General features: G+C 38.7%; 1 protein-coding gene across 1 annotated transcript in view; it reads left to right on the top strand.

Annotated features, from left to right (window-relative positions):
- The window catches only part of myo6b (myosin VIb), a 56,995-nt gene that overhangs the window by 24,636 nt on the left and 6,565 nt on the right, over nt 1-25,794 (top strand). Inside the window, exons 13-28 of the mRNA XM_063006855.1 lie at nt 4,264-4,421; nt 4,634-4,725; nt 5,447-5,519; nt 7,169-7,296; nt 9,497-9,592; nt 11,125-11,289; nt 12,106-12,144; nt 13,271-13,364; nt 13,810-13,940; nt 14,036-14,113; nt 14,945-15,074; nt 15,231-15,321; nt 15,856-16,006; nt 17,745-17,953; nt 19,256-19,334; nt 20,757-20,917. Coding sequence (XP_062862925.1) covers nt 4,264-4,421; nt 4,634-4,725; nt 5,447-5,519; nt 7,169-7,296; nt 9,497-9,592; nt 11,125-11,289; nt 12,106-12,144; nt 13,271-13,364; nt 13,810-13,940; nt 14,036-14,113; nt 14,945-15,074; nt 15,231-15,321; nt 15,856-16,006; nt 17,745-17,953; nt 19,256-19,334; nt 20,757-20,917 — 1,875 coding nt within the window. The remainder of the gene's footprint in view (nt 1-4,263; nt 4,422-4,633; nt 4,726-5,446; nt 5,520-7,168; nt 7,297-9,496; nt 9,593-11,124; nt 11,290-12,105; nt 12,145-13,270; nt 13,365-13,809; nt 13,941-14,035; nt 14,114-14,944; nt 15,075-15,230; nt 15,322-15,855; nt 16,007-17,744; nt 17,954-19,255; nt 19,335-20,756; nt 20,918-25,794) is intronic.

Below are 25,794 nucleotides of genomic sequence, written 5' to 3' on the forward strand. Positions count from 1 at the left end.
GGCCAGCTCATTAGGTGCTAACGCGCGGCACCTGTGATTCCCCTATTTAAGGGGGTGTCATCTGGTTGCCGGCGTCGCACCTTTCTCTTTATTTCGGTACAGTACTGCTCAAGTCGCTTCGTTTTTCAGGGACAGTTTTGGGTAGCCCCGGGCGCTTTGTAGAGCGGCGGGTGTGTACGTCGAAAGGCGGAGGTATTATAGGATTTTGGTTACCTGGTAGGGAAAGGTGGTGCGACTTCGTACAGCCCTCGCGCTGTCTTTGTTTTGCAGCGCAGCGTTCCTTGCTGGGAATTGCGGTTAGCATTTGGCTATCATTAGCCTCAACCGCATCCTCAGCTCTTCCTCTTTGGCCGTTCTGCCTAGCGGATTCCCCAGATCCGGTTTGGTTGTGTGGGTTGGGCTTCTGCTGCCTCCCGCCGTATTCCCGGTTCGAATCCGCACCTCAGCAGAATCCTTTATTCTTTAACTCTCACACCGGCTCTTCCCAGCGGACTTACCACCGCTGGTGACACGCCGGCCGATTGTTATTGCCTGCTTTTTGTGTTTTATTTTCCCTTAGCGATCTCACTGTTTTTCCCGAGCGCTTGCGTCGGCTACGCCTCCTCTAAAGCGCAAGCGTTATTTCCGTAAACCGCGCTCTAATAGCGCAGCGAGCAGCGCGAACGCCTCGTGACTAGGCGATCCGGGTTCGCGCCTCGCCTCCTGTGTTTTGTTATTTTTGTGTTCTCCCCTCTCATTCAGTTTGCCAGCGGTCCAGCGGCGTCACTCGGCACTTTGCCTGAGTTGTTTTTTGTTTTCGTTATTTCTCTTTGTTCTTATTTATTTGTCATTTAATAAAATCCTGTTTTTTACTCTGCATCCTTGGGTCCGTCTGCATTCCTCATAACACATAGGAATGTAAAAATGTACTGATTTAAATTGGTCACCACTGTAGATATATTTACATATTTAGTGTTCACATAGTTCAAACAGCTTCTACACATCTATTTTTCTTTTGCCATCTTTCTCTCTTCTCATTTCTGACAGTCAGAGAATAAGTGATTTATTAGAGAATATTAGGTCGACAGTTTTTACTGTTTGCAATAAAACATTCATTATAACAAATGAGACTGAATAGAAAGTTATTATGGTCATCAAAATGTAAGTGAGCCCATTGGAATAGAGCCTACATTTTTGCTCCTTTATGTAACTGGGTTGTATTGATTTATGCATGCTAGATTTTCTTTCTTGCTGCTATTGTGAATAATATAATGTAAATAATGCTTTACGTTTATTGCAGACACTTTGTAGTTGGGCCTGGTACAATTGTGTAATTTTAGCTGACGTGTAATTTTCATACAAAAAAAATTTGTGTTTTAATTTTCTTTGCTGGTAACATTATACCACTTGTACATATATGTACATTCATCAGCCATAACATTAAAACCACCTCTTTGGTTCTACACTCACTGTCCATTTTATCAGCTCCACTTATCATATAGAAGCACTTTGTAGTTCTACAATTACTGACTGTAGTCCATCGGTTTCTCTGCATGCTTTTTTAACCTGCTGTTCTTTAATGGTCAGGACCCCCACAGAGCATGTATTATTTAGGTCGTGGATCATTCTCAGCACAGCAGTGACAATGACATGGTGGTGGTGTGTTAGTGTGTGTTGTGCTGGTATGAGTGGATCAGACACAGCAGCGCTGCTGGAGTTTTTAAATACCGTGTCCACTCACTGTCCACTCTATAAGACACTCCTACCTAGTTGGTCCACCTTGTAGATGTAAAGTCAGAGACAATCGCTCATCTATTGCTGCTGTTTGAGTTGGTCATCTTCTAGACCTTCATCAGTGGTCACAGGACGCTGCCCACGGGGTGCTGTTGACTGGATATTTTTGGTTGGTGGACTATTCTCAGTCCAGCAGGGACAGTGAGGTGTTTAAAGACTCCATCAGCCTTGCTGTGTCTGATCCACGCATACCAGCACAACACATATTAACACACCACCACCATGTCAGTGTCACTGCAGTGCTGAGAATGATCCACCACCTAAATAATACCTGCTCTGTAGTGGTCCTGGGAGAGTCCTGACCATTGAAGAACAGGGTGAAAGGGGGCTAACAAAGCATGCAGAGAAACAGATGGACTACAGTTAGTAATTGTAGAACTACAAAGTGCTTCTATATGGTAAATGGAGCTGATAAAATGGACAATGTGTGTAGGTTTTAATGTTATGGCTGATCGGTATTTTTTTTATTTTACTAAAACACTTGGTGGTGCAGCCATAAATTATGCTAGGGTTTGAATTCAAAGTTCATTATGCTAGATTAGGTGTGTACATACAGACATAATTGGCTATGTCTGAGGGGAGGATGGCCGGTGTGTTACTGTGTTGTACACAGTGGTTCTGGGGAAGCCCACCCATATGATAAATTAGAAATTCAGACAACTACCGTTTGACCTCTTTGATATGTGCTATCACAGAGAAACATATGGCAACTCACAAACTGTTAACTGTCAGATCTGTTTTAGTGCTGGTAATCAAAAATTGCTGTTAATCAAATCCCACTGTGCAGATGTTTGTAATTATTTTTTTTCCTTTTTGATCAATAATGATAATCGGAAAGCTCTTCTGAGCTGTATTCTTACCAGTCACTTAGCAGCTGATTCTAAAAAAATCCTTGATTTTCTGAATTTTTCTCGAATTATCTGTTTGCATTAAACCTAACTATATCCTGAAGGATATATTTATGTATGTATCACAGCTCACCCTTCCAAGATGTAGATGTCATATTACTTTTCATCAATTGAACTCAATCAATTGTTGATTTTTTTTTATTGAGTTCTCATACTTGATTTGTTCTATAAACCTGTAATGAAAATAGCCAACATGAGCCTTATTGATTTAGAAATATGTCCATTTTAATTAAATCTAGCAAACTCATTATTTGGAGTAGTCTAGTCGGCACTAAAAGGCTTATGTTTTATTATTTCTGGCTAATTTGTATTGTATTGCTTGCATTGTAGGATTCATTAGATGAGCCTATCTATCTGCAGCTCTGCAGTAAAAGAAAGGAGATTTTTCCAAGCTGTTTTCTTACAGGAGAAAGTGAAAAATTAATTGTTTTGAAAATAGCATGTTTTCTTTAGTAACGATTTCAATCTGCTGTTGTTTCAAGGACTAAGCATGCCTATTTGATTAATATTTAAACAACCACAGATGCTAAACTGGAGGTAGTTTCAGTACATTAATCATATATTTGTTTATATGGGGAGCCACCAGGGATATCATGTAAGTGCTGTGAGAAAGGCTAGTGCAGTAATTCCTAATAAGTTTTGCCTTCGCGTCCTCATCTGTCATTCATCACTGATTCAGCTAAGCCAAAAACAAGTTAACTTTCAAAATCAGCTAAACTGAATTTGCTAAATATATTTGGCAACAATAGGCTGTATTATTACACACTAAACATTTAACAAATAAAACCACAATTGTATTCACAACAATAAGGAATGTAATTGCACCCAGAGTCAGAACCATGGCCCTGATCAAGATGAAACAGCAACCCTAATTACTCTATGCTAAACTATTATTTATTATTGGTTTAACTCACACTTTCAGGATAAATTAAGTAATAGGTAAATTTACTCTATCATACATGGTGCAATAGATAAAACCCTGGCTAATTTGTAGTTAATAGGCTAGGCCTTTTAATGGTCCTTATTTTTAATTCTGTGCAAAATAGATTTACATTTATAGACATACATTTTAATATATTTTATTTTTTTATCATTTTTGTTTTTTCAATGTGTTTATTCTTTATTATCTTAATAATTAAGCAAATTGATTGGAGGATAATGCTCAGTATTTCTTGCACATAGGATACAGGACGTTTCTCCAAGTATATTGACCATGTCCCAAGTATAGTTCATCCCATTAAATAAAAAACAAGCATTTCTCAGGAAGGTATACAAAATATACTTAATGCACCACCAAATTTGCAGGTATAAAACAAATTCTGTATAGTCAGAGAGAGAGAGAGAGAGAGAGAGAGCACAGTGAGCACTGTCTAGACAGGATTTACAGCAAATGTCTTTATTTTTTAAATTCTGTTTTTGTTTTATGGTCTTTACATTTTGTGTGTAAGAATACCTTAAAGTAACTAAGGGTGACAGCGTTTAGATTGGGTGGAAATGAAGCCAAATAGATGTACATTGCTAAGTTTGCATTTGCAAAAGCTCTGGCTAAGTTCTTGAGTTTTCCCACTATCTTGCTCTCTAGGGTGCCACTGAAGGTGGAGCAGGCCAACAATGCACGTGATGCCCTGGCCAAGGCCATTTACAGTCGTCTTTTTGATCATGTGGTTACACGCGTCAATCGTTGCTTTCCCTTTAAGACCTCCTCAAACTTCATCGGTGTACTGGACATTGCTGGTTTTGGTAAGTGTGTGCATCAGTTATTAATGGAGGTCTGTTATGAAGGTGTATGTCAAGTACCCTTAAATCCTAGTGTTTTTTATGCAAACCTTATGTTGACATAACATTGGTCGAATTAATATTTAGTTTGTGTTTATGTCTGTTGAGATAAATTTACTTTGATAGTACTGTATACAGTGCTGTATAGTATATTGTTTTATTTTGTTTCCCTGTAGAGTATTTTGAGCACAACAGCTTTGAGCAGTTCTGTATCAACTACTGCAATGAAAAACTGCAACAGTTTTTTAATGAGCGCATACTGAAAGAGGTAAGTTGTCAATTTGTTAATACTTTCACTCTTTGTAATGTAAAAGGTCCATGGCTATACTTAAGCTGCAGATCTGATCTGCTCATTTGTTTGATCAGGCTATAGGTTTGGACTGTATTTTGTTGGATGTTCAGACTGGAGATGACACGGCCATGTGTCTAAGTAGTGGCAGGCAAATAATGTCCATCCCTCAGCTCAAATTAGGGTTTTGAAGGGTTTTTTGTGGTAAAGTCTGTGAATTATGCATGAGATACATTATTAGTATTATTATTATTATTAATAATAATATTATTACTATTATTATTGTTATTTGAATTAAAAATAATAAAATCAAATAATTGTTTACAGCTTAAATACTATGGGTGTGTGATCATAAAAAGGACAAATTGTGCACTTTCATAACCTTTGGTTTAGAGATTTTTGTCATGCACTGGCATTGTTTGCAGAATCTTGCAAACTTGAACAGTATTTCTTTATAAACTGATTTTATTAAGCCATTTTTATATATCTGAAATGGCAAAATGTCAGATACCATGTGTAGTTGTGTATGTTTTATAGTACTGTGGAAAATGGCCAAAAATGGATTTGAAGTATTAGTGTAAATGGTGTTAATATGACAGTATTTATGTTAAATTTATGTTTCATATATACAATAATGTTTGAACTTGAGTCCGTGTTATTTGTAAAAGCTACTACTGACATCATGTTTGTGCTGTTGAAGGAGCAAGAGCTGTATCAGAAGGAAGGCTTGGGAGTGAATGAAGTTCATTATGTTGATAATCAAGACTGCATAGGTTAGTATCACTAACTGCATGTATTGTTTTTTACCTTTTCTTTAAAGTCAGATAACATTATTGGATGCCTGCGTGGTAACTGTACTTGGGTGGTAAATTGTTTGTTTGTTTATTAGGATTGTAACGTCATGTTTTACACTCTTCGGGTTCCATTCATGACAGGAAACGGTAGTTACTCATTACACAAGGTTCATCAGTTCACAAGGTGAAATCGAACACAGTCATCTTCAATTTACCTCACTTGCATGCCTTTGGACTGTAGGAGGAGACCGGAGCACCCGTAGTAAACCCACGCTGACACGGGGAGAACATGCAAACTCCACACAGAAAGGACCCGGACTGCCCCACCTGGGGATCGAACCCAGGACCTTCTTGCTGTGAGGCGACAGTGCTACCCACCTAGCCACCGTGCTGCCCGGGTGGTAAATTACACTAGCCCACTACAGTTGGGATTTAGTGTTTGTATCCCCAGCTTTGCTTTCAGCCAGTCGGTTGGTGGTGGGAGTTGTAGGTTTAACACTCAACATCCCAACCTTCAACAAAAAAGCCACATAGTTGTAATCAGTGTAGTGTATGTAGACAGCATGTTGGAAGCAATTTGAAAGTCTTAACCAAAGGTAACCATAAACCTGCATAATGATCGGTTCCTGAAATGTTTTTTCATCACTTAAGCTAAATAAGGGAAACCACTGCAACATTTTTCTTCTTATCATTACAATATTTTAAAATATGTTCTTAAAATACCAGTTTATGCATTTTTGGTCTCTTCCTATGCAAAGAGACAATAGCCCAGTCCTGTTAGAATGGAGATGCTGTCAAAATGACCTGTGTCCTCTTTATATGACCTTCTGCAAATCTTGGTTTGTTGAACTTTGGAACTTCATTTTTGACTCGACCAATTTGTGAACTTTCTATGACTTGCTAGACTTTCCTAGACACATCGATAGCATATTCTCCAGGCACACTGTCACTACTGCAGCTTTTCCAATGGCCTCTTACAAGAAACCTGATAATAAACAGCTACACATGGGTCTGGGTGGTGATATACTCTGGCACAGCAATGTCACAGTAACTGGCTGATAAATGCCAGCTGCAAAACGTTTTCATTTGTTTGTTTCATTTAAAGATTGTACAGCTACTGTAACATTATGTTCGGGCCAGGCTTTTATCAGCTTTATCGATTACAGGTTGTCCTAATAAACAGCCTTCCATCCATCGGGAGTGGACAGTTGGCACAGCGGTTACAGACACTTTCCATTCAGTCGACATGCTAATACTCTCATTAATAATGCAGCCTATTGCAGAACCTAGTGACTTGCAAATGGACACATTGGGACTCTCCTCTATTTCCCCTCATCAGTCAGCGCTCATTTAAGCACAGGTGTCTGCTCATGCAAATACATGAATGTGCTTACGTCTAGTCCTTGGTCGCCCGCATGTAAAGCTGATAAATTATGCCCCTTGCAGATATCCTCATGATGAATACCAAATAACGCCAGGTGCTCCCCAGCTTTACCTTCGTCCTGTTAAATTTGTTTGGAACGGACACGCTGTGGATAACAGTTGATCATCTGGGTCAAGATATGCTAATGCTTTATGCTCTCTTCAACTCATGCTGCATTGTATAATGTTGGTTTTTCCCTCTGCAGACCTGATTGAGGCAAAGCTAGTGGGGATTCTGGACATTCTAGATGAGGAAAACCGTCTGCCTCAGCCCAGCGACCAGCACTTTGCAGAGGCTGTTCACAGCAAGCACAAAGATCATTTCCGCCTGACGGTTAGCAATGACCTTTATTTCTTAGTTTCAATAATCCAGAGATTATTGCTTTGATCAAATTCTGGTTATAAATTGGTACATGAAAAATAAATTTTTTTTTGTTTTTTTTTGTTAATTAAGTCTATGCAAAAACACTAAGCGCAAGCCAAAACAAAGACCTAGACAGGAAAAAATCCATTGCAGGCCATAACATGTTAACCTCTTTACCCACTCAATTACACCAGGAAGCACTGTACAGGGTGAGTCAAAAGTATCAGGACACTCTTTTATTTCAGAAACGAAAGGGAAAATGACATATCTGAATACCCCAGCAAGTAATGGGTGAGGGGGCCTATCTTTTAGGCTATGTCCGGAACATGGTCACCATCTTGAAAGCTGCCATATTGGATCAAGGGCAAGTTTTTCCAATGGAAAGGTGGTCATGTAGCATATCGAAGACCAGAATTGTCTCAGAAATCGATTGCCGCAATCAGATTTGCAATATTGACGTGTTCAATGTGTTGTCCCTGGTGCTGAACACAGAGCTGAAGGCGCTGGATCCAATCGTTATGAACCCGCTTGAGATTCTCTGGAGAAATGCTGTCACGAGCCTCCACGATGCGGTGCTGGAGGTGGTGTTTGTTGCGGATTTTCTCAGCATACACTATTTGTTTGAGATGACCCCAGAGATAAAAGTCGAGTGGTGTGAGGTCGGGTGATCTGGGCGGCCATTCCACAGGACCACGACGGCCAATCCAATTACCAGGGAATGGAATACATTTACATTTTTACATTTTCAGCATTTAGCAGACGCTTTTATCCAAAGCGACGTACACAATGAGCAGAACACGATGAGCAATTGAGGGTTAAGGGCCTTGCTCAGGGACCCAACTGTGGCAACTTGGTGGTGGCAGGGCTTGAACCGGCAACCTTCTGTTTACTAGTCCAGTACCTTAACCACTGAGCTATCACTGGAATATCCAGCCACTGACGAACACCTGCTCCGTAGTGTGGTGGAGTCCCATCCTGTTGGAAATAACAGGGGACACTGCCATCTTCGGTCAGAATGGATGGGAACACTGTTTCCTGTAGCATTGTCAGGTAGCGCTGAGCCCCATATTCCACACCACACCATAACCTTCACATCACCTACGACTTTGGTGTCTGCCGTCCAGTGCAGGTTTTCGTCACTCCAATACCTCAGGTTCTGGCGGTTGACATCACCACTGACATAAAAATTGGCCTTGTCACTAAACAGAATGCCCTGTACGAATGCGGGATCCCGTTGATGTTGGTCTAACGCCCACGACACGTCTCTGCTGCAACTGGATCTTAAAGGGGTGCCACTTATTGGTATGAAGAATCCGTACAAGGGATGACTGACTGACACCGTGCTGCATCGCGGACTTTTTCGCAAAGTCTGTCAAAACCATTGTTGAGGTTTCTTTGTCGGTAGCGGTCTTCGGATGACCACTACGTGGCTTGTTGTCCACAGTCCCGGTTTCTTGGAATTTGGCTATGAGGGATGCAACAGTGCTGTGTGAAATTTCACAGAAATATCAAACTGGAAACTGGCTGATTGGAATCTATATCTGATTAATCGTTCCATAGCTAAATATCCACCACCACTCTAACCTTTAAGAAAAATGTGAACTCAAGATAGTTTGGGTCTAACAGAAGAGTCTTTAGAGTGAGACGATAATGGGAATGAAATAAAACGTTCTTATGTAGTTCCCTTAACTTTCCGGCTTTGTGTTATTCATTATTTATTACACACATACACACACAGTCCGATTTGTAAAATAAATACAACCACTTAAGGTTTAATTTAATTATTTAGAAATGCATTTAGTGATTGTTCCAACAAATGGCCAAACACTTTCATTATAATCGAGTTTTAAATAAACTGGTTTCCTTTTTTTTAGAACGTTATCCTTTCCATTGAAGCACATGCTCAGAAGACTTTGAGCAAGTAAATCTCATCTACTCATCAGACTTTTAGTTAATAATTTCCAGCTGTTTACCTATTATAAACATGAAATGTTAAAAATTAAGAAATGTATGTAAATAAAAAAGAACTGACTTTTTATTCAAATTGTAACACTAATAATATGATTTGTAATGAAAAACACTGTGTTATATTCTGTTGACTCACACTTTACAGCTTGAAGGTAGTTGGTCAGATGGTTTGGTCCAAATCATAAATTAATATCTGTTTTAGATTCCGAGAAAGTCCAAGCTGGCAATTCACCGGAACATAAGAGACGACGAGGGATTCATTATCAGGCATTTTGCCGGAGCTGTGTGCTACGAGACGGTGCGTATCTGCCTCCACTCAGACATCCTTAATGCTGGAGCTATATGGTTATTTTTCAAACATTTTATATAGTTGTTTTAAATATGATCTGATTTTCCTTTTATACTGTTTAAAATTATGTTATGTGAGTTAGTGTTTATATTACAATTAGATTAGATTAGATTAGATTCAACTTTATTGTCATTGCACAAGTACAATAGTTTAGCATCTAACCAGAAGTGCAATAAGCAGCAAGTGTAGGATGTACAGTATCTATGATATACATTATTTACAGAATACGGGCAGTGGTATGAACAAGATATACAAGTGAATATATTAGTGAATGTACTATAAACATGATATATAGATAGGAGTGCTATAGACATAATAAACAGATTAAGATGATACAGATTGAGGTGCTATAAACATAATAGACAGATGTATACGGTATAGGTGGAAATTATGAACAAATGGGATATGTACAAATGAGGTATGAGGTATGTACAAATGATATATTATACTAAGCAGAAAAAGGTTTGTAGTGCAACCTTTACCAGGAGGAGAGATGTGGGGGGGTTAACGGGGGACAGAGTTCAGTAAGGAGACAGCTCTGAGGAAAAAACTGTTCCTTAATCTGCTGGTCTCCTGAAGCGCCTGCCACAGTCTGTGTACAGGATGGGAGGAGTCCTTAAAAATGCTGCGAGCTTGACGCAGACAACGTTTCTTCTGGACATCCTCAATGGGTGGAAGTGGAGTCCCTGTGATGCACTGGGCCGTTTTCACCACTCGCTGCAGTGCCTTGCGGTTCGCATTAGTGCAGTTCCCATACCAGACTGTAATACAATGTTGCTTTTATGATGCATTCACAAAGGAATTCTCAGCAACTTTTAACACGTGTCAGCAGGGTCTTTAAAAAGCATCATCAGCATCAGTTATATATTGAGGTTTTTTTTCTTGTGGATACTAAATCAGTGTAGCAGGGGCCAAAATGCAAATTGAAAGTCGCAAAAGCAATGTAATGGGCAGTCAAATATCTACTGAAGAGTTTTTCTCCCCTAATCGGCCCATAAATATCATGCCTAATGTCATTCCCCTGAGAGGGTGTCATTATCGAGCAATTAGTTTTCTATCTAATAGTTGCTATTCATACAGGGCAAGGGTGTCTTAGTGTAATGGACAAGTAATCAGAAGGAAAAAAACGTTTGTTATTGATTTCAGTAAGTGATTTCTTTACAGACGGCGTGCACCAACTGTACACTACATCTCATACTGTACACTAATATACCACCTAAATGACAAATGTGTATGCTATAATTGCTGTCATTACTTTCTTAAATACTTGTGATTATTGTTTCATCATTGTTCTTATAAACATAGCCCAACTAAAGATTGTCACTTCACATTGTTACACTTGTATTTTTTATGTTACACTTAGCATTGTTTATGAATATAAAAAATTTAAAGTTTATTTTTACTTTGATTTGTGTTCTGTGTATGAGATTAAAACTATGCATATGGCTTTTTTGTCTGGTGGTGACTATATGTGTGAGCAGACCCGGTTTGTGGAGAAGAATAATGATGCCCTTCACATGTCCTTGGAGTGCCTTGTGTGTGAGTCAAAGGACAAATTTGTTCGGGATCTTTTTGAGAACAACTCTAAAGACTCAAAGCAAAAGGCTGGCAAACTCAGCTTCATCAGCGTGGGAAACAAGTTTAAGGTGAATTCAAGAATTCAAGAACATTCAAGTAGTTCTAGAAACATGAATGCTAGAAAATGCTTGTGTTTTTTTTTCTGGTAATTTCCCCAGGTTTCTGTGGGAGACTCTTTATTCCTAATGTTCTGACTTTTTACCTGATTTCCTAATTTGTCCTCTCTTCCTGTTTTACCCTCTTTCTCCTCTCTTCTTTTAGACTTTCTAATGTCCTCTTCATTCAAGAGAAAAGCTTATATGTCTTAAATTTTTTTACAAAAATGGCAGAAACAAAGAAGATAAAGGACAAAGACCAAACCTTTCAAATTGGTAAGGCTGGTCTGCCACCATTGCTGGAGAATTGTAACTGACCATAACTCACTATGCCATCACAGATCTAAACCTTGCTACATACCCTGCTTTTTTTAACCATCTATGTCTGTGTTCGTCACCAAGTTTACATTTTGCTGTTGCTAAAAATTTATATTGAGCAATGACATATAGCCATGGGAAACATAACAAATGGTTACAATGTGAATCTAATTGTGTGCACCCACAATAAAGACTTTCTCAGCTTGTTTCCTGTCTTGATTGCTACGCAATCGATTTGTAGGGATGTAATGCAGCAGTGAGATGTTCATTGTATCACTAGTGAAGATGTATGTCTTTTTCTTTTTTTAGTTTGCTTGTTTTTAATCTGGTGTCTGAATGTTGTTTGCATGAGACAGTTTTGTCTATTTCTCTATTGTACTATGCATCTAGTGTACAGCATTAACATATTTTTTGGGGGCGGCAAAAACACAAAATGTTATAAATCTAATTTACATTTATTAACTTTTGCAGACACAGTTAATTCTTCTACTTGAAAAACTTCGCAGCACAGTGAGTATCTGTTCTTAATCTTACAAAAAATTACAAAGTCCTGTTGGTCTTACAGTCCTGAGAAATATGGCTTAAACAATAGATTAAAAATCATGTAAAATAAGCATAACTATTTTTTCTGGCTTTCATTTAAGTAAACATTTAATTTTGTTTAATAAACAATTCAGGCTCAACTGTCATTTTCTTTGTCATATGACTTAATGCAGTTCTTGGTCCATTGGCTTCTTCAGAGACCCTGATCGGCCAATTATGTTTTTGTTGGCAGATTTTCTACATCTTTTGAGAGTTAAACACTGAAAATTACAAAAGCAGGGAAATGCCACAATAAGACTTTCCCTTGTGTCCATTATTTCCTTTGCTTCTGTTTCAACCTCATGAGTTTTAAGATACTCCAATCAGCTGCTGTTATACACTCCCAAATCTAGACTTAAGTCAAAAGGTGACAGAGCTTTTTCCGTTGTTGCCCCAAAACTGTGGAATAGCCTGCCTGTTTTTATTAGGATGTCATCCACAATTGATGTTTTTAAGTCCAATTTAAAAACACACTTATACTCTCAGGCATTTCATTGCCCTTAATAAGTTTGTTTTTGTATTTGTATTTTTATTCATTATTTTACTGTCCTCTGTTATTCATTACTGTTACTTTTATGGTTTTATTGTCTTATTTTATATTGTACAGCACTTTGTTTGGCTCTTGTAGTCTTTAAATATGCTTTAAAAATAAAGTTGACTTGACTTGACTTTAAATTTGCAATTGGCCAGCTGCTGGTGCAAGTGCCATTCACACACCTAAATACAGCCATATTCTACCCAGTTCAAATAAAATACGTTGCTTAATAGATCGACAGAACATTAAAGAACAGATTTAAAAACAGTTGGTAACAGTTTTTACTTCCCTTTCACACGCTACCCCTTCTTTATTTATCCAAGACACGAAAACAATAAAAAGTACGAAACAGAAGACGAGTTTGTAAGTTTTGCTGGAGACTGATGAGGCATTGATTTACTTCTTATTCTGCTCAGAGGGCTGCTGAAAGAGATTTATAAGATCTGCAAATCTGTAGTTTAATTCATTTTGGATCGAAACTGAAGCACTGTCTGTTGTATCTGTGTTTGTTTACTAAAGGGATCCAGCTTTATCCGCTGTGTGAAACCCAATCTAAAGATGGTGAGCCACCAGTTTGAGGGAGCACAGATTCTATCCCAGCTGCAGTGTTCGGGTACGATGGCTTTTGGGCCTAGACACAAAGCACACATTGCCCTTGCTGTTCTGTTCAGCCATTTGTCATCATTTATTTATGCTTTTTTGTTACTTTATTTTCATAAATTTTTCACAGTACTAGTAGAGCATTAAATATTTAGTCTGGAAATACATCATCGTTACACACAGCTCATTAATATCTAGCCATTTTTTAAATGTATAAATTTCCCACTGGGAAGATGCATTATTGTAAGCCTTTCATTGTTTCTATCATCGTTTAATGGTCATTTTAGCCTGTGGAGTCTTTATTAGTGAATCTTTTTAAAGAAGTAGCCTGTTTAGCAAGCAAAAACAGTGCATAGTGTCTGGAGAGGGTCAGTTTACATTGTAGTGTTTAAATTGATCTTTTTATCTTCTACAGTTTATTTGCCTACTTATTTTAAATCTCTTTTTGCTTTTCCCAGGAATGGTTTCAGTACTTGATCTAATGCAGGGCGGGTTTCCTTCCCGAGCACCTTTCCACGAGCTCTATAACATGTACAAGCAATACATGCCCGATAAGCTTTCCAGACTGGACCCTCGACTTTTCTGTAAAGTAAGCCCAGCTGTTTAATGCTGCTCTTGCTGTCTTTTCTTTTTACAGTTTTACTGTTTTGGTGAGTGACTGTTTTCCTTTTGTTTCCATTTAAGGCTCTGTTTAAAGCACTGGGACTTAACGAAAATGATTACAAATTTGGACTGACCAAGGTGTTCTTCCGGCCTGGCAAGGTGGGCATTACATAACTGACTGGAAAATATTTACATTAATATTAGCACAGTCTAAGGATGCTGATAATTGACAGTCATTAAATGTTTATGATTAGCTGCCCATCAATTTAAAAATTACATTCAGTGTTTTAAGTCAACATGCCTTTAGCTTTATAAAATGACAATATTATAATGATAAAAAGATTGCACTTTTCTAGCAAAGATACAACAATAGCTTATACAACATGGTCCTACCATGGGGCTTAAAACCTAATTATTTTTTAAGAAAATGCCAGCTTGTCCACATGCAATGTCCAATTAAGTACTGCTGACTCTCAGACCAGTGGCTGAAAATACCCTATCTCCAGAGACTGAAGTTTGTATATGAACAATTAGCATATGTCAAAACTTGCTAGCTTTGTCAACTCTGCACTGTAAGTTTCCACCACTGAAAAGGATGTTTGTCCAGTGCAAGTGGAATATTGCTCCCATCTGTACATCTATTTTTATTTGAATAATCAGCATCAGTGCTGTCCCAAATGAGACATAATTTTTTGGTTCTGGTTTGGTCTCTCAGGCGCTAATGTGTAATTTCAGCACCAGCCGAGAATTTCAATTCAGCACTTGTTTATCTCTGCTTTGCTACAGTTCGAAAACACAACTTAGTTTAAGATAAACCAAACATTTTGAATATCAACTGTGTTTTATTGGGATATAAAGTGCAATCCAATCTCTCCCAATTATCAGTTATACATTAACATACATATTTTAGTTTATCTATATTTTATTTGATCTGAAGAACATAAATGAAATCAGTCAATGTAGTATCAAAGGTGACTGTTTGCATCTCAGTTTGCAGAGTTTGATCAGATCATGAGGTCTGACCCAGAGCACTTGGCAGAGCTGGTCCAGCGGGTGAACAAGTGGCTGGTTTGCAGTCGATGGAAGAAGGTCCAGTGGTGCGGCCTGTCTGTCATTAAATGTAAGTTTTCTTTGACTGCAGTCATTGTTATTGTTCGGGACTGAGCTTAAGGACACTTAACAGGGCTTTTGTAAAGAGGGGACATAGTCTCATACATAATTATGCTCCTAAATGAGAAAGTGTCTTCTGCTTGTCCCTTTTTCCTTTCTCACACAGTGAAAAACAAAATCATGTACAGGGCCATCGCCTGCATAAAGATTCAGAAAACCATCCGCATGTGGTTGTGCAAGAAGAGACATAAGCCTCGGTGGGTGCTCTGCTCCTAGAAAAGCGAGTTTTTACTCTCTCAACTAAATTTCCATTTCCATAATTATGAGGGTTCTTCAAAAAGGTTACGCACTTTTTTTTTCACTATATTTATTAAGAATTTTAACAACAAATTACATCACTTTTCTACAGTCACCTTCTGATGCATTTTTCTCAGCATCGTACCAACTTTTTAATGCCATCAGCAAAAAAAGATTTTGGTTGTTTTGGTAGCCACTGATTTACCACTGCTTTCACACCATCATCACATGAAAATCTTCCTCTTAAAGCTTCTTTGAGCAGTCCAAAAAGGTGGAAATCAGATGGCGCTAAATCAGGACTATAAGCTCTCTCTCATTCTCTGAGACATGACCAATTACTACTCCACCCACCCTCACCATTTCCAATGAAATTATAAAAGTGCTGAAACGTTTTGAAGATCCCTAGTATAATTCACTTATTATATGAGCCAGTATATTTTGCATGTATCACCAATTCTTCATTAATTAAGTGGAGTGTTTGTGTTGTGTGGCAGAATTAACGGTCTGGTTAAGGTGCAAAATCTAAAAAAAAGAATGGAAAAGTTTAACGAAGCTGTAAATGGGCTGAAGGAGGGCAAGCAAGAGATGAGCAAGCAGATTCAGGAGCTGGCCACCTCCATCGACTTTCTTTTGACCAAGATTAAGGTGAATTATGGTGTATTATATTATTATTGCAATGCTTTGAAAATAACACAGTGGGTTCTTTCTACATCAATTCAATGATTTTATCTGGGACAAAGCACACACCTGTGCATTGTGTTGTCTTTAAATTTGAGAACCTGGTGTTGGTTGGTCATTTGTAATTGAACAGGCATGAGTCATTGCACAGCATGAGGAAGAGACATTAACCCTCCTCTTTTTTCTTCTCTTTAATATGTGTGTTAACAGAACACAGTTCTGACAGGGGTCTTCTTAATGTGTCTTATTATTTTTCAAATATACAGTGTGGTTAATAGTTCTTTAGCAAGATTTGCACAAGCAATTGAACCCAGTAATGCCATTTTTTTGGCTACAACATCAGTAGAATTCAGTTATTACTATCTAGGAAAGCCACTTAAATGCCTGTTTGGTCTCTTGAGGCTGGACTACTGCAGCTTCCTTCTGACAGGTCCTCCCATATCCATCATTCACCTGCTGCAACAGATTCTACTTTATATTTTTAGCAGATTTGTGTCCCTGTCTAGTTGTACAAGGAAAGCACATCTGTAAGTCATTCTGGATTAGAGTGCCTGCTAAATGCTGTAAATAGAATTCTAAATTCTGAATCCTTAAAGCCATTTTTTAAAATCTTTAAGTAAGGACTGTTTCATGCTTAGAAGGGACCAAACATATTAATGCTCATGGTTTAGAATGTGAAACTTCCAGTTGGGTGTCCACAAACAATTGGCCCATATATATAAAGCCCTCTCTAGTGTGAACTCATTGCTGTTTACTCTTTTCATTCTTCCACTGTGACCTTCATGTGTCAGGCCAAATGTTTACTGTTGACAGTGTGGTTCAGAGCCTGTGCCCTCCTCTTCATCACACTGATAACTACCTGACAGCAGAGCTGAACCCTTGTACGTGATTGCCTTACTTTAAATATACAACCCCCATTCCCAGAAAAGCTGGGACACTGCAAAAAGAAGCACTGTAATTTGTTAAATTGCTTGAACTTTTTTTAAATTATAAAAGTACAAAGAAAGCATGTTTAGTGTTTTCAGTGATGAAATTGTGTATTGTATTTTGTGAATATAAAAAAATAGGGAAATGTTATGCCTGCAACACACCTAAAAAGTTGGAACAAAGGCAAAATAGAACTAGGTTTACACAAGTAACACTGTTCTTGAATGTTCCACAATTAGTAGTTTTTTACTGGTTACAGGCAAGGTAATCAACTATTAACTATAAACCAAGCATCCACCAAAGGCTTAGTCTTTGCAAGCAATAATGGGTCATGGTTCACCACGTTGTACCAATCTTCTCTTGAGAGAATTGTCAGTAAGTTCAAAGACAATGTTTTTCAGAGCAAGATTACATCTAATGTTCATAATATCATGAAAATATTCACAACCTTCCAGTTGGTAATCCAACTGAGTTTAGGGTTCATTCATACTAAAATCTATCTAGGGCCAGTGATAGCTCAGTGGTTAAGGTACTGGACTAGTAAACAGAAGGTTGCCGGTTCAAGCCCTGCCACCACCAAGTTGCCACTGTTGGGTCCCTGAGCAAGGCTCGTAACCCTCAATTGCTCATCGTGTTCTGCTCATTGTGTAAGTCGCTTTGGATAAAAGCGTCTGCTAAATGCTGTAAATGTAAATGTAAAATACTAATAATGCCAAGTAGTTTACAAATGTTTTCCCTAGCAATTGTTTATAACATGTTTTTGTGTTTTGTGTATCAGACCACCGTGATGAGTCGCAAAGAAATTGAACAGGAGTATGAGGGCATGTTGAAGCGTTTGGAACAGCTGCTGTCTTCCATGCAGAAGAAAAAGCAGGAGGAGGAGGAGATGGAGCGACTGAAACTAATTCAGAAGGATATGGAAAAGGAGAGAAAAAGGCGTGAGGAAGAGGCACAACTACGTAAGCAAGAGGAAGAGGACCGTCGGACGTAAGTCTCACTTTATCGGAAAAAGGACATCAATGAAAATGTGTCACAAAAAGGCTGTCATGCACATTGTTTGCCTTACACAGCGCGTTGATATAATTAGTCTGCATCTCAGTTGGACAGCCCAGTGCTTTAAATATATAGAAATGATATTTTAAAAATAAAACAAAACCTGTTGCACCCATTAGCTACAGATTTTCTGTCTTACCTATACTCTGTTACTTGGGGGGGGCCCCAATAAAAAAAAATGGCTCTCAATAGCCATTGAGACGTGCACTTTACAGTTCCCAAGGAAATCATCTGTGGCAAATCAGGTACCAGAATCGGACCAGAATGATCAGCTGTGGCAGCCCCTAATACAGGAGCAGTCAAAAGAAAAACAGTGGTAATGCTCAGTAGTAATAGTGAATCCTTCAGTTTTGTGATGTTTGTAGACTGATAATTTATTAAAGTTTAATGAAGTTTCTGAGGTAAAGTTTCTGTTTACCAGTTGTGAAAAATGGGAGGTTTGATCAGCTTTCAGATAAAATTATCAGGTACCCTGCCAAAAAATGTTTTTAAGCTTTATCTTTTTTACTTAGGCAGATACCAAAAGAATATACACACAATCAATACACACACACACTCACTGAAATAGCAGTCTTAACAAAACATTTTACAAATATTTGTCTTATTTCAACACTTTAATTAGTTCTTCTAAAGAATTAGAGCGTATGTTTAGCCTGTATATGAGAGATTAGATTTATTATGACTGAAAAATTGTTTTTTAGACTTGACTGAACTAATATCTTGCTAATCAATATGCAGTTTTAATCTTTTTAAATAGACTGCATACTGATGTAAATTTGATTTCCCATTAAATTGTGTTAAATGACATTTACTAGCCATAATAATACTGGTGAAAATATTGGTTGTTCCTATATTAGTTGGTTGCTTCTGCCAGTCCCTGAACCCTTCTAAGTTGGTTTAGGACTGTAATTTCTTACTTCTGTAGTTGCTACATTTTACCATCTTTGTTTTGTGTAAAATATGTATCATATATACAAAACTGTAATATTGGGCATGTATGCAAGTTTGCTCTATTTTTGTTGACTGGTCAGTTTCTAGACAGTGGTAAAAAGAGTAATTTAGAATCTAAGTGGTGTGTTGTTTTATAGTAACATAAGACAAGCCCTACTAAACCTATAACTTATTAAAAATAAGCAAAAATGCATCTGGAATTCACACTGTTAATCAACAGAATTTTTACATGCATTGTGTTTTTTCCATTAGAATAATATCCATTCTTATCCTGTCTTAACCCAGGAAAGCAAATATGGAGCAGAAGAGAAAGCAGGGGGAGGAGGAGAGAAAGAGGAGGGAAGAGGAGGAACGAATCCTCCAGGTATTACACGTTTATGTGTATATATGTTGACATTGTATGTACACTAATATCAGACAGATAGCACAGGTCTTGTGGAATCCAGCTTGGTGTTAAGCGGGGGCTACACTATTAGTTGGTAGTTTTAATGTTATTTGTGTGTGTGTGCACAGTTACAAGCTTGAGCCTTGTAGAGCTGCCTCAGCAGCTTTGCACTTATTTAGACTCAGCTCTTCTCATGGGTAGTTTTTTATATGCCTCCAGTGGCAAGACTTCATTAAAGACTCATTTACAATGCCTTGCTTAGCTACTTCACATCCAAAGTACTTAAACAAGCCAGCACACCCTCTGAGTGTCAGTCTTGATGGGGTTCTGAACCTGACAGTCAGCTATCAGTGCAATGTTCATGCATAAGTTCATAAAACATGTGCACCTTTATATTCAGTCCCTATCCAATCAGCCAGTCAAGGGATGAAAATATAAAGGCAAGAGTCAAGCTTTTAAATCAAGGTGATGGAAGTGACTTTGCTTTTTACATAAATGTTGGTGCCAGCTGGGCTTTTCCGTCAGAAACAGAAATTTGAGAACAAGCCCACCAAAACTAAACAGTTAACAATTAAAGGAACGTTAATCATCATTTGTCATAAAGCTATGCTGATGTTTGAGTCAGAATTTAGTGCAAATTGCTAAAATTCATGTACAATTACCAAGGACAATTATTCCTTTTTTCTGTAGTTAAAAGGACTAAAATACATCTGATAAATATGAGTAAAAAGGGATATACAAATTCTAGTTTTAGTGAAATAACTTATTTATTAATCTCATACTGGAAAAAGGTGAAAAATACAACCCCTTATTGAGGTTTATTCTGAGAAAACAATCTCTCAAGAAATAACTATATTTAACAAAACCATATGTGCTACATTTATTGGCACCTCTACAAAGTCTTAAATACAAAATGCAACAAACATTGTTCTATTTATATTTTAAGTTGATTAGACTGTCTAGGACCTTTAAAGCTACTCATTTTACCAGGGATGCCAATAATTGTGGAGGGGGCTGCAAGTTAAGATTGTTTTAATTTTATTATGATGCAGATGTTTTAGCTCTTTTACAGAAGTGTGCTACAGTTATGTGCAATTAGCAGTGGGCTAAAAGCTGGAGAATTCTATTTTAGCAGTAAAACACCATTCCCCACTTATGCAATATTACTCATGAGTGAATGCATGTGAGGTGCTCAGGTGGCCCGACACCACTGAGACCTGGGTGGAATCTCGGTGGCGCTTTAGGCCGACCAGGTGCTCACACTGACATGATTTAAAACGATTACGCAGTGTTTTCAGGTGGAACCAGATTAGATCTCTTTTGGATGTTTAAGTCAGAATGTAGACATCTGTGTGTGTGCATGCTTTATTTCCAATTGTGTATGTTTGTTTTGTGGTGCAGGCAGAGCTGGACATTCAGCTTGCTCTGGAGCGGGAGGAGGAAACTCAAAGCCAAGCAATGTTTGAGCAGGAGAAGAGAGACAGAGAGCTGGCCATGAGGATCGCTCAGAGTGAGTCTGAACTCATCCAGGATGAGTCCCAGATGGACCTCAGTCTTCGCAGGTATGACACGCAAACACAAGTAGCATCAAGCCAGTGTCAGAAAGAATCCTCTATTCAGAGCTGCAAATTATTCCCATCACAGTTTGCACTCACACTGAAATTTCCATGTAAAAAGAGCCTGCTGTTGTATAAATAGGTAAAATATTCAAACTGCATCCAAGCAAACAGCTTTTTTATGTGAAACTTTGTGATGCAAACAAACGTAGTCCAACCAAGAAAAAATATTGCTGACAGACCCACACATACATTTATTCACACATGGACAAGGCAACTGAATACTTGATTCAAACGGCCTTAGCCTTGATTGTTCCTACATGATTTTGTTTTCTACATGGAGAAAAGTGGAGCAAACCGAACAGCCGCCTATACCTGACTTTCACATACTTAGCCTGGTTACAAGTCCTATCCGGCACGGTGGCCAAGTGGGTAGCACTGTCGCCTCACAGCAAGAAGGTCCTGGGTTCAGTCCCAAGATGGGGCGGTCCGGGTCCTTTCTGTGTGGAGTTTGAATGTTCTCCCCGTGTCTGCGTGGGTTTCCTCCGGACGCTCCGGTTTCCTCCCACAGTCCAAAGACATGCAGGTGAGGTGAATTGGAGATACTAAATTGTCCATGTCTGTGTTCGATATAACCTTGTGAACTGATGAATCTTGTGTAATGAGTAACTACTGTTCCTGTCATGGATGTAACCGAAGAGTGTAAAACATGACCTTAAAATCCTAATAAACAAACAAGTCCTTTCATCTTTTCTTACTATTTTATCAACCTAGATGACCATGTAACCTTTCTAGTTTTTAATATTAATTAAATGAATGACTCCTTCCAGTGGCTTTTGTTAGGGGTTGTCACAGCTGATCATTCATCCACAAATATGATTTGGCACAGGTGTTACTCTGATGTCCTTCGTGACACTACCCTGCTATTTATCAATGCTTGGGACTGGCACTAGATGTGCACTGATCTGTGCTTACAAACCCCCCCCAACACCACCAACACACACACACACACACACACACACACACAAACTCACTCACTAATATTAACTAGTAATTTGTTATACAAATTATGGATTTAGGCCTACGGATATTTCAGATGTGATTACTGTGACCTGACTACTTGCAAATAGTTTATCAAAACAAATTAATAACTAAAATGTAAAAGAAAACAAATTACATTAAATATACTTAAGGGAGCTGCTGGCATTTATGGTGGTACTTTATATACATATACAGTATATATATATATATATACAGTGTATCACAAAAGTGAGTACACCCCTCACATTTCTGCAGATATTTAAGTATATCTTTTCATGGGACAACACTGACAAAATGACACTTTGACACAATGAAAAGTAGTCTGTGTGCAGCTTATATAACAGTGTAAATTTATTCTTCCCTCAAAATAACTCAATATACAGCCATTAATGTCTAAACCACCGGCAACAAAAGTGAGTACACCCCTAAGAGACTACACCCCTAAATGTCCAAATTGAGCACTGCTTGTCATTTTCCCTCCAAAATGTCATGTGATTTGTTAGTCTTACTAGGTCTCAGGTGTGCATAGGGAGCAGGTGTGTTCAATTTAGTAGTACAGCTCTCACACTCTCTCATACTGGTCACTGAAAGTTCCAACATGGCACCTCATGGCAAAGAACTCTCTGAGGATCTTAAAAGACGAATTGTTGTGCTACATGAAGATGGCCAAGGCTACAAGAAGATTGCCAACACCCTGAAACTGAGCTGCAGCACAGTGGCCAAAATCATCCAGCGTTTTAAAAGAGCAGGGTCCACTCAGAACAGACTCGCGTTGGTCGTCCAAAGAAGCTGAGTGCACGTGCTCAGCGTCACATCCAACTGTTGTCTTTGAAAGATAGGCGCAGGAGTGCTGTCAGCATTGCTGCAGAGATTGAAAAGGTGGGGGGTCAGCCTGTCAGTGCTCAGACCATACGCCGCACACTACATCAAATTGGTCTGCATGGCTGTCACCCCAGAAGGAAGCCTCTTCTGAAGTCTCTACACAAGAAAGCCCGCAAACAGTTTGCTGAAGACATGTCAACAAAGGACATGGATTACTGGAACCATGTCCTATGGTCTGATGAGACCAAGATTCATTTGTTTGGTTCAGATGGTCTCAAGCATGTGTGGCGGCAATCAGGTGAGGAGTACAAAGATAAGTGTGTCATGCCTACAGTCAAGCATGGTGGTGGGAATGCCATGGTCTGGGGCTGCATGAGTGCAGCAGGTGTTGGGGAGTTACATTTCATTGAGGGACACATGAACAATATGTACTGTGAAATACTGAAGCAGAGCATGATCCCCTCCCTCCGGAAACTGGGTCGCAGGGCAGTGTTCCAGCATGATAATGACCCCAAACACACCTCTAAGACAACCACTGCTTTATTGAAGAGGCTGAGGGTAAAGGTGATGGACTGGCCAAGCATGTCTCCAGACCTAAACCCAATAGAACATCTTTGGGGCATCCTCAAGCGGAAGGTGGAGGAGCGCAAAGTCTCGAATATCCGCCAGCTCCGTGATGTCGTCATGGAGGAGTGGAAAAGCATTCCAGTGGCAACCTGTGAAGCTCTGGTAAACTCCATGCCCAGGAGAGTTAAGGCAGTTCTGGGAAATAATGGTGGCCACACAAAATATTGACACTTCAGGAACTTTCACTAAGGGGTGTACTCACTTTTGTTGCCGGTGGTTTAGACATTAATGGCTGTATATTGAGTTATTTTGAGGAAAGAATAAATTTACACTGTTATATAAGCTGCACACAGACTACTTTTCATTGTGTCAAAGTATCATTTTGTCAGTGTTGTCCCATGAAAAGATATACTTAAATATCTGCAGAAATGTGAGGGGTGTACTCACTTTTGTGATACACTGTATATATATATGACGGAAAAAAGTAAGTTGGTTTCCTAGCCATTGTGTTAAACTGCAGCACTGCATTTTGTCTAAATAGCTATATTTTATCTCTTCTTCTGATATGCAAATTAGCTTTCCAAAGACTGAGCATGAACTGTTCATTGTAAATTGACAGACATTAATTTGTTTGTGTTTGTGCATTCGTGCATGATTCTTGCTGACAACCGAGTGAGCTGAGCAGTGAGACCACCTGACTGATGATTACTTTCATGGGGTTAAACATTTGTTTATTATAGCTTTCAAAAGTATCTGTGAATACAATGTGTTCAGCTTTTCTGACAGGTACAGAAACTTAAAATGACACTGACTAACAAACATTTTCCCACATTTGCTTCTTTTAAAATGATATCTAGTCTTACAAAGTGTTTATAATAAATGCAGTGTTTTAATGATGTTTATCTAAATAATCATAATTCGTAATAGTGGATTTTTTTTTCTTTTCATTTATATAACGTATTTTGTCCTGGTCAGGGTCATTGCAGATACATTTCCAATGGGAAACAATGGGCACAAGGCAGTATTTATTTATTTATTATGATTTTAGCGTCATGTTTTACACACTTTGGTTTCATTCATGACAGGAAACGGTAGTTACTCGTTACACAAGATTCATCAGTTCACAATTTTCATGTCGAACACAGTCATGGACAATTTTGTATCTCCAATTCACTTTACTTTGGACTGTGGGAGGAAACCGGAGCATCTGGAGGAAACCCACGTAGACACAAGGGGGAGTACATGCAAACTCCACACAGAAAGGACCCGGACCACCCCAACTGGGGATCGAACACAGGACCTTCTTCCTGTGAGGTGACAGTGCTACCCACCGAGCTGTCCTGCAGAAGGCAATAATACTCTGTATAGGGTACCAATCCATTGCAAAGCTTTGGCAATCCCCTCTCAGACATAGCCAATCATGTCTGTGTAGACACCCAACCAGCTGATAGCACCTCTGAGATTTGAATTAAAATAAGGTATCCATAGTACACTATTAGTTTATCTGCCTGTTTTGCCTGCGGCTCAGGTGGCATTGAGGTAAAATATGCTATTGCCCAGTCGGCCATTTATACAGACTGAGGGCAGACTGCTAAGCAGCTGAGCCACTGGGAGGTGCACTTGTCAGTGCACTTCCACTGCTGGTTCCAAGCCTGAACAAAAATTGCACTTTCACTGCTGGTTCCAAGCCTGAACAGAAATAAGGACAGTTGTGTCACCAAGGGTATCTGACATTAAAACCGTGCCAAATCATGTATGTGGACCAGAATGATCCATTGTGGTGATTCCAAAATGCGGGAGCAGCCAGAGAAAAAAAAAATCTTTTTTGCCTGTCTGAATAACTGCAAGAAAACAAACTGGGCTCTTGTAAACAATAGACAACTCAACCATGAAAGCCATTCACACATTCTAATTAAGTAAATTCAGTCTCCTGACTAATTATGAATCATGTTGCGACACTTTATCAGATGATTTGTAGTCTAGGTTGGTAATGTTGCATTTAGTCCCAGCCAATTGAGTTAAATGCCTCAAATGCTCAATTTGCCTGTTGCAAATTCTGTTGACATAATTATAATTTTGCACATGATGTTTTGCATACGAAAAGCTGGTGGGACCATCCCAAACCTAAAAGCATTGCTCTTGACAGTACATACTAATTAGCATTTTGAATGAGTGCTTCAGAGCTAATTTGGTGTAAAGAGTTGTTTAAGTTGTAATCTATAATAAAAAGCTGGAAAAAACTGCAAACCCAATTTATTAGTAGCTATGTTGTAAGTTATAGTTTTCTTTTTAAACAAAAAAAAAAAAAATACAGCATGCATCGAACCCAGACCTCAGCCTATTGCTCACCCCAGCCACATTCACATAATTAATTCACCTTTTTTCTGTTCTCTCTGCTGCCCTACCAGACGCACTCTGACCTTCAGTGCCAGCTTTCCTACAGACTTATTATT

The sequence above is a fragment of the Trichomycterus rosablanca genome, chromosome 13 (genome assembly GCF_030014385.1).
Source record: "Trichomycterus rosablanca isolate fTriRos1 chromosome 13, fTriRos1.hap1, whole genome shotgun sequence".
Lineage (NCBI taxonomy): Eukaryota > Metazoa > Chordata > Actinopteri > Siluriformes > Trichomycteridae > Trichomycterus > Trichomycterus rosablanca.